At 48.2% G+C, this 14,820-nt stretch overlaps 1 protein-coding gene across 1 annotated transcript in view; it reads right to left on the bottom strand.

Annotated features, from left to right (window-relative positions):
• ADCY8 (adenylate cyclase 8) overlaps window positions 1-14,820 on the bottom strand; it is a 217,567-nt gene that overhangs the window by 16,138 nt on the left and 186,609 nt on the right. Inside the window, exons 14-15 of the mRNA XM_060035308.1 lie at window positions 12,374-12,532; window positions 2,275-2,421 (exon numbers count right to left, since the gene is read on the bottom strand). Coding sequence (XP_059891291.1) covers window positions 2,275-2,421; window positions 12,374-12,532 — 306 coding nt within the window. The remainder of the gene's footprint in view (window positions 1-2,274; window positions 2,422-12,373; window positions 12,533-14,820) is intronic.

Genomic DNA, 14,820 nt, shown 5'->3' on the forward strand with positions numbered 1-14,820 from the left:
ACAGGCTCTGGACGCGCAGGCTCAGCGGCCATGGCTCACGGGCCCAGCCACTCCGCGGCATGTGGGATCTTCCCGGACCGGGACACGAACCCGTGTCCCTTGCATCAGCAGGTGGACTCTCAACCACTGCGCCACCAGGGAAGCCCAAGAGTATAATTTTTATCTTCATGAGTTAATGGCTTAGCACAGAGAATGGGATAAAAGTACCATTACCACAGAATCACCCTCCATTCTCCACATTGAAAGGCCCTCTATACACGTGTACTTACCACTGACTCCTTGTGTAAAGGGAACTCATAGTCACTCTGTCTCTCACTGGACTGTGAATCCATGAAAGCCAAGAAGTGACTGTGTCTTATTTATCTTGACTCCCATCCTCATTCCTAGGACAACTAAAACGGCCATTGTTGAGTTTATGACTCCAAAACCAGCACCATGAAATGCCAGTTAAGTGAAGATCAACGCACATGGTGATTAAAAATCCAAACAGTATGGCGGACCTGGGTTCAAAACTTGGCTTTGCCACTTAGTGCTGTGTGACAGTGGGCCCTCTTGGTGTCTCTGAATCTCAGCTTCGCTTATTTATAAAATGAAGGCTAATAATTCCTACCCTGTGGATTTGGTGTGAGGGATAAACAACAACTAAATGTTATATATGGAAAAAGTCAACATGTGGTAGACACCTGTGGAGATTAGTAAGAGGGGTCTCTGCCCCAGAACTAAGAGGCAGATTTGTAAACTGAAGGGTTTCATGCTCTATGATGGAAGAGTTTTCAGAGTGTAAGTTTTTCATTGAAAAAAGGGTGACAACGTTTACCTGGGTAGAGGGGGGGATTAGAAGAGGCCTCACAAGGAGAGATGATGTTTGAATGGACTGTTAAATGAGTACTAGGTTTTCTGCTGGCTGTGGAGCCAGGGAGAGAGGACGGGGTATGGTGAAGGTGGCATCATTTCTAGGCGGAAAGAGCAGTATGTGAAACTGCCAGGTGGGCTTGTGATGGCTTCTAAGTAGGGAGATGGTGCTGGATGGTGGACCAGGTGGCTTATGGCGGGAGGTAAGGCTGGAGAGGATACAGGAGCAGTAAGTGCAAAGCCTCGGTGGCCTTCTGAGGAACTGGCAAAGGGAGACACCAATGGGTTTTGGGTTTCAAAGGAATGTGACAAAATACTCCAGCTTTTGGTGGTTGGTGATGGTCGGATGCAGGAGGGTGAATGGTAAGACGACTGTGGTCATGCAGGTGAGAAACGATATGGCCTAAAGCAAGATAAGGGCAGCTTTGACTGTGAGGTGGTGAGGGGACTCCACAGGACTGTCTAGATGGAAGGTGGGGATTAAGGGAGAGAACTTTGTCTAGGGTGATGGAGTAGATGCCGTTGGTACCCAACTCAGCTCTCCTTTATGGGGTCATCCTCCAGGGTGCCGTCAGGGCTGGCTGCTGACAATGTATTGCTGTACCCATTCTTCGGGAAGAGCCCTGGAAGCCCCCTGGCTGGCGATGCCTGGGAGATCACACCTACCCACCAGGGCAGCCCATGGCCAATGGCTGACCAATACAGGTGTACAAAAGGCTTGACTCAGTGGCAACCACTCTGTGGTACCACTTATACTCCTGCGCTCCCTGGGAAATCAGGCTGAGGATGCTAGACGTTAGCTGAACCCACCTTTTTGCTTGGCTTCTTCCCTGGCATTTTCTCAATCACTCACTAACCTCCCATCTCAGGTTTAGGCATGTGGATGGACACAGGTGTCCTACTTCAAGCTGGGGTGTGAAGAGGGGAAGAGACCCACTCCTGCTAAGTCTATTGATGTAAATAAAGTTCAGCATGAGTATCCCCCTTGTTCCTGGAAACTGGAAGAAGAAAGTACCATCTGGGGTATGTTTATATTTTGATTAGGTCTCTGACCAAATGCTAATTGATGGTTTTATCGTAATTTGAGCAGATGGAGAAATGTCCCCATCAGTGCCCAGTCTCTGTGATGCCGGTGCCTGCACAGCACTGGCCTCCGATCAAGTCCTGGTTTTGCCATTTGCTAGTTATGTGACATTGGCTTAAGTTTCTAACCTCTTTGAAGCTCACATTCCTGATCCTCCAGGAGCAACGACAGGGTTTATCTTGTGTGATAATTGTGTTAATGAAATTAGATGATACCTGTTTGTGTTTACAATGCAGTCTGGAATTCTTTAAGTGCAGAAATCGGTTACAATGAACAACACAATGCTACGACAACATGATGCTTATTTGTGATTGTAAATTTCTCAGGCTTCTGTTTACCTCATCGAAGTCGGCAATGATCTCATTCAGCAGGCGTAGGCATTCCACTCCTTGGTTGTTCATTTCAGTCTGAGAGTAGAAGTCTGCAAACCCTGGGATGGAGGCAAACATCACCCCAACGGCATCATAGGATTGAGAATACAGCTCCTGGACAGAGAGACACAGAGAGGGAGTCAGAAACAGTCATCAGAGGTGAGGGTCTGCAGTGACGCTCCCCATGTGTACCTGCCCCTGAAGGCATGCACAGGTACCCACAAAGAGGACAGAGAATGGGGGCTCTGATATCATCTCATCGACACCTTAGCGTCGTCACCATGTGGGCTGCAACCATTGAAAATTCATGGTCTCCGGCCTCAGTTGGGCTCAGAGTTCCACCTGCCCATCCTTTTGTCCTCGGTCAGCTTCCTTTTCTGTTCTCCCCAGTGGCTAGTCCCAACACACACCACTCTCCTTAACTTCACTGTCCGCTTGATTCCCCTCAGAAGATGATCTTGTCTCTGAGGCTCTCACGTTCCAAACTCATACAATCAGGTAGTTCACTGTATTTTCATCTCCTCTGCTTCAACTCCAGACAATGCATTTTCCCTTCTCCTGATGAAGATCAATGCTTCTTCCTCATCTCTCGATCCCCCTCTAACTTCTTCAGCAACGTCCTCCTACAGTGGATCCTTTTCTTTCTTCTTTCTTTCTCCTCTCCTCCTCCACTTCCTGTAAGTGTCTCCTATAAGAAAAAGTACAAGGTGCCCTGGAGCCTGCAGACACTTGACTACCAGCCTATCTCTCTTCATTCTCATCCATACTTCTCAAACTAGTTTTCTCCACTGCCTGTTCCTACTTTTCTCCATGTCCATTCACATCTCAGGCTGAAACGAAAGGAAACTGGAGCAGGTCAGACTGCCAGACAAAATGGGAAAACCTCTACATGAAGCCCTGTCCAAGTCTTCCTGGACGCTCTTGCAGATTGGTGTGGTGATCACAGCCAAGTTCATAAGTCTCCTGACTTTCTAGTTATACCGCATCTGTTTTCCTTGTGCCTGGCCCCTTCAAGGATTTATTTTTTGCTTATCTACTGTCTTAAATGTTGGTGATTGCTACGGTTCTGTCCTTGACTCACTGCGTGGTTCAAAGTTGACATCCTTCCCTGGGCTATCTCGTTCACTCTCAGCCTTTCATGTGTGAGTCTCTCAAATCCTATTTCCAAGTCGGTTGTCCTTGGGCTTCAAGCTCCTGTGTCTCATGCTGGGCTGCCCTTGCACTCCTCAGATCATAAATGCTGCACCTGAATGCATCTCCTCTCCACCTAGAACTGTTCCTGACACTTCATTCTCTGACTCAGTTGGTGGCACTAGCATTGACAGGTCGTCAAAGTTAGAAACCCTCAGAGTCAACCTTGACTCTTTCTTCCCCATTATATTCAGATTCAACAAATGACCAAGGCTGCCTGGGTTTCTTTGTGTCGCCTAAATATTTTTTTCTAACCCTCCCATCATTTCTTTCTATCAGGCCCTTCCTGTTTTCCTCCTTGACTATTAATGTGAGAGCCTAGTCCTGGGTTCGGGACTGGTCTTATCTCATCCAAAGTCATGTTCCATATGGCAACCAGAGTGATATTTCAATGATACAATATTGACCATGGCTCTCCTGTTCTTAAAGCCCTCCAACTGCCCTCGGGACAAAGCCCTCGGGACACATGACCACGACATATATTCACATACTCCTGCACTCCCCTCCTCCTGTCTCTTCAGCCTCATTGCCTGCAATTCCCTGTGTGGGACCTTGTGTCCCAGCAACACCGAAGCATTTGTGCTTTTTGTGCCCACTGTAGCGGATGCTGTACGTGCCCGGTCTGCTTTCTCTCTTCCAAGGTCCGGCAGTCAGCCAGCCCTTGCGTTTCTTTGCATGGAGTTTTTCTGTGGCCACTGGAGGGCACTCTGCCCACGTGAGCTGCAGGCTGAAAGCTCCGGGAAATCAACGCCCCCCTCAGGAGCTGCTCTTAACAAATGACTGATGGGAACAGGTGTAGAGTCCTCAGCAACTTCACGCCTTGGGCCAGATAACTCTGAGGGATGCTTTCTACACCATTGTCCGAATTCTCCACTGGGATTCAGCTCCAGTCTCCCACAGAGGTAACTAGTCTGATAATGCCTCATTAACGGTTACTTTCCTTTCCCGACCTTCCTTCTTACTCTCCTGTCTACCTGGGTGGGCTTCCTGGGACCACTTCCAAGCAAATTACTTGCACGCGAATCTTTGTCTGAAGGTATGCTTCCGGAAGAAGCGAAACGAAGACGCACACGCTTCAATGCTTTCATTTTTTACCATCTGTCCCTGGATGGGACACGTCCTTCCTTCCTTGCAATAGCATCCCCAACCAGGCTAACTCTTGTTTTCTGCCTTCACTAGCCACCTAGGTACCCTGTCTTCCTACAGACCTTCCCAGACTCACCGATGGGGGCAGGAGGCTGACTCGGGCTGTGGCAGCACCTGGGTAACTCTACACAGAGCCCTCACCACCTGCATTATTGGCTTTAAAATGTCCATCTCTTCCTTTATGTGTGGAGTCTGCGAGGGCAAAGACTCCATGCCATTTATATCTTAGTTCTTTCAAATCATCCAATTAGTATGCCTTGGTGCCTGCAATGTAATGCGTGCCCTATACAGGGTCTGGTACGAGGTAAACATTCAACGTTTTGTTGAGTTAACGACTCCTCAGCCTGTGTAGGAAACATTAAAGCTTACGAAGCACTTTCACATGAATTCAAGGCTTTAGCCCTTGCAATTACCCTGTGAAGTAGGTACGATGATTATACCCACTCCACAGATAAGGAAGATGAACAGGGAGGAGTTAAGGCATTGGGATCATGCTGTTGGTGGCGGAAGAGAGGGAGCTAAAGACGTCCAGGGTCTTCCTCACTCTGCATACCTGGGTGAAAGATGGTGTCCCTGATTCACGATCAGTTGACTTGAGCTTAAGTGTAGATGGATCTGAACAGATGCTTTCATTAGTCCTTGTTCAAAAGAGCAGAGGTGGGGGCTTCCCTGGTGGCGCAGTGGTTGAGAGTCCGCCTGCCCATGCAGGGGACGCGGATTCGTGCCCCGGTCCGGGAGGATCCCACATGCCGCGGAGCGGCTGGGCCCGTGAGCCATGGCCGCTGAGCCTGCGCATCCGGAGCCTGTGCTCCGCAGCGGGAGAGGCCACAGCAGTGAGAGGCCCGCGTACCGCCAAAAACCAAAAAAACAAACAAAAAACCCACAAAAGAGCAGAGGTGGCTGGTGACCAGCTGGATTGGGTTGGGTTGCGGGGCACTGCGGATTGTAGCCAAGGAGCAGAGCAATGGTACATGGCTTTCTGAGGCTGGGCCATTCACCTTGGCCTTGAACAATGGAGTGATACTGCAGGAGGAGTCTGACTGTCTGCTGTATGGGTGCAAGAACCTGCATAAGCAAACCTACAGAACCGCATCCTCCAAATGGCTGTGATATGGTGGGAAAAAACCCTCTGTTTACTCAGTGTCCTATTGTATTAGTTTTCTCAAGCTGCCGTAACGAAGTGTCACAGACTGGGTAGCTTAAATATCACCAGTTTATTTTCTCACAGCTCTGGGGTCTTGGAAGTCGAAGATCAAGGTGTTGGCAGGGTTGGTTCCTCCGGAGGGGGCTCCCCGTGGCTTGCACGTGGCCTTCCTCTCCCTGTACCTTCATATGGTGTCTCTTGGATGTGTGTCTGTGTCCTAATTTCCTCTTCTTATAAGGGCACCAGGCACATTAGACGACCTCATTCTCCTTCCCCCTCCCTCGGATCTTCTACCCAGTGTCCCCCGTTGATGACCCCCAGCTGGGTGTCAGAGGGCTTGCAAGGTCGTTGACGTGGCCCATGCAGGTCGGCCTCGCCCCCTCCAAGCCAGCAGGGGGAAGGGGGTGGGGGGACTTGGAGGGGCACATGGGAGAGCTCCAGCCGCCTGCCCACACCTTTAAAGATGTGCCCATCAATGGACTTGCTCCAATCAACCACTCTGAGTGTGCCATCTGTTTCTTTCTATTTTTGGTTCAAAGAAGATAAAAACACTGTAAACTGGGGAGGGATTGATGAGTATAGAAGGCTATTATTGTTTTATCGTCATCCGCCTCTGGCTGGATGTACAGGTTTGGGCTTCGCAGAGGATTCTGAGTGTATGAACGCTTCCCCCTCCGCCCCCCCACTCGGAAGCCAAGGTGAAGACTTTGGTCTCCTCTTTGCACAGGGAAGCAGAGCCCAGTCCTTCACCGGCCCAAGCCTGGCTGATTCCAAGCCCTGTGTGTCTTATACTGAGTTAAGCCACCTCTCTGCAGGGGAGGAACCATCTCTGAGACTGTTGTCCTCATTGCATCCTCAGGTCCCCACTCAAACGTCATGTCCTCAGAGAGGCCTTCCATGACCCCCCAGTGCAAATGCCCCCTCTTCACACATGCTGTTCCCTTATTTAGCTTCTTCTACCCTCGCAGAACTTAGCACTACCAGGCTCTATGTTACATATATATGCGTCTGTTTTCCCAGGAAAACATGTGCCTCATAACAGAAAGGACTTTGTCTTCTTTGTTCACCGTTTGAACCCCAGGATCTAGAATTAACTCCTGGCACATGGTTGGCCCTCAAGAAATCCTAGCTGGACGAATGACTGAATGAGTGCGTGAGAGGTGGGGCTGGGAGTGGGAAAAAGTAGAAAAAGTAATGACGGCTCATAATTGTCAGAAATAATAATAGCAACAACCGGGATGCTCGTCAAATGTGCCAAACCCCACTTGAGCCCTTCACGCACAATAACACATGTAAAGGTTGTAACATACAGTTGGGAAGTACTGTTACTTTGGAGATGAGGAAAATGAGGTCCGGAGAGGTTCACCACTTGTTCACGGTCACAAAATAGTGAGAGGAAGAGCCAGGACAGAATGCAAGGCACCAGACTTTCAGGTGCACCGAATGACTTTTCTCTACTGAGCCCCCCTCACAGCCGGCTGCATTGGACACTTCCCGTGCTCCTACCCAGCTGAATTCTCACACCAACTCAGCAAGGTTGGTATCATTTCCTCATCAGCTGGATGACAAAATGGACTCAGAGAGGTTGGGTAAGCCGCCCCAAGTCACACAGCTGGTTAGTGGCAGAGATGGAATTTGTGCTGTGCGGACTGTCCAGCACCTGAGACAGCTGCCCTTGTCAGTGTCCTTTCAGCAGGTCTAATAAGCCAGGATGAGTGAGCAGGTTTCCTGGGACTCAGCGAGAGCCTGCCTGACACGGATGACCCAGCCCAGCTGGCCTTATCAGCAAGAAAGTCCCTGCCTGGGGTGGTGAGTGCTATTCTAAGCCAAAAGTCCAGTGGTACCACAGAAGCTGCCAGGACCTCTGTGTGGGTGACACAGAGGTTGGCCCTGGAACAGACTCAGACAGGATGCTCCGGAGGGCGAGGCTCTGTCCACTGCCCTGTGCTTGGATGCTTTGAGCCACCTCTTGTCACTGCTCCCCCTTCTCTGCCACTCACGCCCTAACAGCAAGATGGAGGGAAAAAAAACCAAAATTCGGCTTTGAAGTTACACATACCTGGACTTGAATTCCAGCTCACTACGCACTAGCTTTGTGACCTTGGGCAAGTTCCTTTACTTCTCTGAGCCTCAGCTTCTTCATCGATGAAATAGGGATAATCATTCTTATCTCCTTATTGCCTGCATCCACGGGCACTGCTGTTGCCCCATGAAAGCTGGAACCCAAACTCACAAATGGCCCCTAATCAGATATTCAGAGGTTTGTATCACAGTTCAGGTTTGTAGCAAGAGGAGAAGATAAAAATGCCTCTTATGGAAACAGAGCACAAAATTGGGAGTTCTTGCAGGCTACAGCTGTCCTGCCTCTGCCTGTCACCCCTTCACATCTTACACTACTCTGCCTGTGTGTCCTACACACACACACAGACACAGACACATACAAACACTGAAGTTTTCCACTCATACATTCCTATTTACACACATCTCAATGCTTCTGAACACCTACACAGTACAAGTCCTGCCACACAGACACCTCCCATAACCATCGTACACACACGCACACACTCCCTCATCGGGACAGACTCCCAGGGGCAGCATGGGTAGCAGCACAGTAATGGGGTAACGTGGCACAGATGGAAGAAATCTGAGGGACTGGATCAGAGCCATAGCTTAAATAGAGGAACATCACGGACCTCTCTGAACCCCAGTTTCTTCATCCTTAACGTGGGGATGACAGAATGCTCCTCTTATGGTTGTGAATAGAATGAAAGATCATTTTCATCCATTGCCTGTCTTAGTACCTGGCACACAGTAGGTGTTCAGAAAATGGTATTACATCATAATGTGTACATTCTCCAGGCAATGTGAAATTTTTCTCTGTTTAAGCCTAGCCGAGTATGAACTGTTTAAATATTTACAAAGCCACAAATAAGCCTGACAAGACTTTCTACTGAAAATGTCTTATACATGGGATTAAGGCTGAACCTGACACTTATTTTGCTCCAGGGGGTTGGGCCCGAATAACAGCTGATGACTTGGGGTCTTGGCGTCTCTGGTTGGTTTCCTTCCTTTCAGGATGAAGCCAGTGCATTCTTGCTCTTCCCCACTGGTTCCAAATATCTCTTTGTTTTGGTGTCTTGATTGAAAGGAGCTTTCCTCTCGTGCCTTTTCGGGGCTTCCCTCTGAGGGCTCCAGTGTTTCATCTGCCCCGTCTGCTGGTCATGGTTGATGTACAACGACACTCTCTCTGCTTTCCTGGCTTTGTTAAGAAGCTCTTGTAACAAATCCCCTGACCTTAGGGGGCCTTAAGGAAACCAGGCCTGAACCCAGCTCCAGAGAACTCCATCTGCTGAGGGTGTTTGGTGCCTTCATCTACATCCAAGAGACTCTCAAGGGCCTGAGTTCATCAAGAGCTGATTGTTCAAGCAGCACATGACTCATGCCCTTGGCTCCTCTCCCACTGGTCTTCCTGCAGATGCTTGGATGGGAGATGAATGCTGTAGGTCTCCGCCAGTTCTACCCTAAGGCAAAGGTCACAAACCCAAATGTCTTCAGGGGACCAGCAGGTAACATAAGTGTCAGGATAAGATGGATACATTGGAGAGCCCATTCCACGCCTAAAGGCAACAGATCTACCAATTAAAACAAACATGCAAGCCAACCAATCAACCAGCTGCTGGCTTGCTGATCAGATTGTCTGAGAGGCGGCCAGTTTGTGACCTTTGTCCTGTGGGTTTTGCATCCCCTGTTTAGCTTAGTTTGAAAATCCATATTGGAAGGGTGGTCCTAGTGCAGTCTCCCAGACAACCGACTTTGCCTTTGTAGCATCCTGGGCAAGGGCTCTCCTCTCACCACTTGAAAGTTTCAGCAAGGGAACTCACCATTCCAGTTCTTCCACAAACCTTTAACGTGCAGGACCACAGGGGAGGTAAACTGTGCCGCGAGGACCAGCGGTGACCAAGGCTGATGTGGGCCCCGCCCTTGCGGGTCTCCATCATCGCAAGGTTCCTCATGACGCAGAGCACAGAGATATCCCCTGTGGACTGTCCGTTCACCCTCTGGAGTCTCATTGCGTAAGGACAGTCCCTCTCCTGGGATAACTGTTCAGGCATTTAAAGGCATCTTTCACTTCCCTCTTGAGTTACCTTTTTCTAGGTGGTTAAAGTGTGAGCCAAATGGTTTTTTTTTTTTTTTTTTTTTTGCGGTACGCGGGCCTCTCACTGTTGTGGCCTCTCCCGTTGCGGAGCACAGGCTCCGGACGCGCAGGCCCAGCGACCATGGCTCACGGGCCCAGCCGCTCTGCGGCATGTGGGATCTTCCCGGACCGGGGCACGAACCCGTGTCCCCTGCATCGGCAGGCGGACTCTCAACCACTGCGCCACCAGGGAAGCCCATGGTTTGATTTTTTTTTTTTTTTTCCATTTCTCATCTCCCACATCCACTCCGTTATGGAGCCCTATTGACTCCAACTTGCAAAGGTACCTGGAATTCATCCACTTCTCTCCATTTTACTGCCAAATCCTAGGCCTCCTCAGCAGGCCCTTTCCTGGGCTCTTTTAGGGTCTGCTAACTGGCTTCCGGTCTTGTGACCCTTTTATCCATACTCTATCAGCAACCAGTCAGATTAGGGAACACTTGAATTTTCCAAAGGTTCCCGTAGCACTTAAAAGGGTGCCCCCAACCCTGCTATAGTCCATAAGACCTGACTGCCAGGCCCTGGCCCAGGCTTTCCTCATATCACTCACTACCCTTCATCCTTGGAATGGGTCGAATAGTGTACCCCTCAAATTCATGTCCACCCAGAACCTCAGAATGTGCCCTTATTTGGAAACAGGGTCTTTGCAAATGTTATCATAGAGAGAGCCCTACATCTAATGATTAGTGCCCTCATAAGACGAGAGGACACATGTCCTTATAAGGAGGGAGAAGGCCATGTGACCAACGCAGAGACTAGAGTGATGGGGCCACAAGCCAAGGAGCACCTGGGGGCCACCAGAAGCTGGAAGAGGAGCAAGGATTCTTCCCTAGAGACTTCAGAGGGAGCTTGCTGTTGGCACCTTGATTTCAGACTTCTGTCCTCCAGAACTGTGAGAGAATGCACTTCTGCTGCTTTTCACCATGCAGTTTGTGGTATTTGCTGTAACAGCCTTGGGAAACCGGTACAGTTTCTTACCCTGGCCTTCCTGTTCACCCCAAGCCCATCCTCGCCCTGTGCCTCTGCTTGTGCTGTCCTCTCTTTCCTGGACGGTCCTGCCTCTTCCCCACTCTCTTGGTATGACTTGGTCCTTCCTATCATTCAGCCACAGATCAGACGTGGCCTTCTCTGAGCGGCTCCCCCGACCACACCTGCCCTGGCCAGTTGCTACCAGCAGGTGGTCTTTGTTCACCCATCAGAGCACCCGTCATAATGTGAGGTGCCCTCACGACGTGTTTCTGAACTAGGTTGTTATCTGTCTGCCCCCGCTTGAATATAAGCTACATGACGGCAAGTCTTTGTGTATTTAATTCACCACGAGAGTCCCAGAGCCTTTTAGGGGGCTGGCATGGTGCCTATACCACAGTCTGTGCCTCATAAATATTTTTTGAATGTTTGTTGTGACTCAGATTCCTGGAAGGTTTAGTTTGCTTTGCTCAGAGAAAGCTGCCCTTTTGTGGTCAAAGGCTAAGCCATATCTCACTTATTTTAGTGTCCGGAATCTTCATCCATGTTGTAGCATGTGTCAGAATTTACTTCTTTCTTTTTTTAAAATTAATTATTTATTTATTTTTTTGGCTGTGTTGGGTCTTTGTTGCTGCATGCGGGCTTCCTCTAGTTGTGGCGAGCGGGGGCTACTCTTCGTTGCGGCGCGCGGGCTTCTCATCGCAGTGGCTTCTCTTGTCGCGAAGCATGGGCTCTAGGCGCACGGGCTTCAGTAGTTGTGGCTCGTGGGCTCAGTAGTTGTGGCTCACGGGGTCTAGAGCGCAGACTCAGTAGTTGTGGCGCACAGGCTTAGTTGCTCCACGGCATGTGGGATCTTCCCAGACCAGGGCTCGAACCCGTGTCCCCTGCATTGGCAGGCGGATTCTTAACCACTGCACCACCAGGGAAGTCTCTACTTTTTAAAGACTGAATAACATTCCACTCTATGTATAGACCACGTTTTGCTTATCCATTTGTGCCTTGGGCGCTTTCAACTTTTGGCTGTTTTAAATAATGTTGCTATGACTATGAATGTGCAAATATCTCCTTGCGACCCTACTTTCAATCCTTTTGGTTATATAACCCCGAACTGGAATTGTTTTACACACACACACACACACACACACACGCATAAAACTTTAAAATGCCAGTTCAGTCTTGCCCTGGAGATCTTACTGCATCCATCCTACACGTGAGGTACCGGACGCTGGGGAGGCCGTGTGTGCATCTCACCGTGCTGGACAGTTTGGGTGGCCTGGCGCCATGTGCTTGGCCTGGCCTCCACGCTCACGGGCTCACAGGAGGACAGGGAAATCCTCCCCGAGCTTGGGATGAGTGACCAGTGTGTCCAGTTGCAGCCCTCCCGCAGCAACCCTTCCTCCGGGGCCAGGCCAGCCGGGGCTCACCTCGTTGTCGCGGTCCTTCTCCAGGAAGTGGCGGGCCACGTGACTGGGCAGGATGTTCCGGAGCATGTTCTCATTGTGTTCCCTCAGCTCCTTCATCTCGTTGATCTCCTCTTTGGCCTGAACTCGCCAGAGGAAGTCCAGGCGTGCTGTGTACTCCAGCTGCGGTTCAGGGGACAGAAGGGGAAGGAAAGCTTTCAGGCACACACACGTGGGAGGCGGACAAGGCTTCTCCAGAACCCCTGACAGACGAAATAGAGCCTGAGCTGAACGTTCCGGGAGGCCTTTTGCCTGACATGAAGAGATCAGAATGTGATAGATTTCATAGGGCCGTGTACCTCCCCTTCCTAGGATTACGGCACCTGTGATTTTGTAATTGTTTGTGGCCTCCACTGTACTGTAAGTGCTATGAGGTCAGGGGTCCTCTCACCAGCTGAGCATCACGTCCTTACCGTGTAGCAGTGTGCCTGGCACAGGGAAGGTGTTCCGTCACTATTTGTTGACTCAACAAATAAGTTACAATAATAAAGACAGCTAACACTTAGATGGTGCTTTTTGGATGGTACCAGGCACTATGCTACAGAATATACACGTATTAACTCCTTTCATCCGTACAACAAAGCTCATAGGAAGGTATTATTATAGATCCTTATTTTACAGGTGAGAAAACTGAAGCAAACTGGTGAAGTCACTTGACCAAAGTCACACACTTATTAGTGGGGAAGCCAGGATTTGAGTTTAACCCCAGAGTCCAATTCTAGAGTCTGAGCTCAGTCGAGGCAACAAGGAAGAAATGTATGAGCTAATAATGGAAGGATAGTGGATTTAGTTGTGAGACCAACATGGCCGAGAGTCCTGGTCCCACATTCAAGCACTGTAACCTGGCCTAGTACCTACATCTCTGTTCCCTCATCTCTAAAATTGGGATGAACACTCATGACCAGGCAAGCTTGGAATAGGAATTATTTAGGAAGTTATAGGTAGAGCATGGGACTCATAGTAGGTATTTAATAACCATTAGTTCCCTCTTGTCCTAGCATCCCTTTTCATTGGAAAGTGGAGAGCTTCCTTTCTAAAGAATTTCACAAACTATACTTACCACAGCTTTGGGAAATGTCATTATTTCAAAGACTTTAACTATTAAAATGAACAGTATTCTGCACCATTAAACACATGGTTAGATGCCCTGAATTCAAGGGCTTAAGGAAATTCAGCTAGCTCTTTTCTTTCTCTTACGTGCAAATCTCAGTGGATGGCAAAAGTATGAGAAAACAGAAGTGCAAGGTTATTCATTCAGCAGAATTTGTAATAGCAAAAGCTGGAAACAATCCAAGTGTTCATTTTGTTGGTTGAATAAACTATTATATACAGCTATAAAAAGAAACAAAGAATATTTCTCTGTACGTACTTTGATGGGCTGCCTCTGAAGCGGAGAAATGCATGCAGAGTTTGCCATTATTGATCTAAGGAAAGGACATATCTACATCTCTCTCTCTCCATATATATATATTTCTTAATTTATTTATTAAAACATTGAGGTGTAAAAAACCCATAAAAAATCATTACCGATGAGATGAGGAAGGGAAGCCTAGGAAGGGGAAATAGGGATAGAATTTAAACTTTTAAAATGGTATCTTGTTTTATAAACATGACTTTTGAATCATGGAAATGTTTTACTTAATTATAAAACTAAATGGATTTTTTAAAAGCTCTGTGAAAACAAACAAACAAACAAATGAAGCTACAGGCACAACCACACAGAGAGGAACTATTCCAAATGCCTTTTAACACAATAATTTGATGGTACATTCGTAGGGAGAAATACTCTGAGGCTAGAAAGAGTGCAACAAGAATCTTAAAAGCGTTTATAACAATCACCTTGTAGGTGGTGGCGTTTGTAGTATTATTGTTAGATTATGGTATCTGAATTATAGGATAAAGCAAGTTAATAAGGAGATGCGGATATAAGATTGATGAGGTTAAGTCCAAAGCCTAGCGTCCTATGAAAACTGGAAGGTATCACTATGAACTTATGATCTATATGTATCTCCTGGCTCTGCCTACTGAAATCAAGGTCTAGAAACAATGAAAACCTAGTAGCAATGAATCATCCCAGTGTCCAGATTGTGGTTTCAAAATATCAATTCCTACAAAAGGGACCTTGTACTCTTTGCAGAAAAGGCTGAAATTTAGGGAGGAAAATGTACAAGCTTGGAACATTTTTTGGTACCAGAAAGCAAGTAGTCAAGAGAAACTGGGGTTATGTTGAAAGGAGTAGACCACCCCACTGTCAAATATATGGCAAGTTGAACTTTAATAAGAATAATAATTGCAATGGATCGAAATGAAAGACAAATGCAAAAGTTCATAGTGACACTTAAAACATAGAACCTCATCGATCGCATCTTGATGATGCTCAGGAACTAGCTTATTGGGAAACTTGGAAAAAA

The sequence above is a fragment of the Delphinus delphis genome, chromosome 17, assembly GCF_949987515.2.
Source record: "Delphinus delphis chromosome 17, mDelDel1.2, whole genome shotgun sequence".
Lineage (NCBI taxonomy): Eukaryota > Metazoa > Chordata > Mammalia > Artiodactyla > Delphinidae > Delphinus > Delphinus delphis.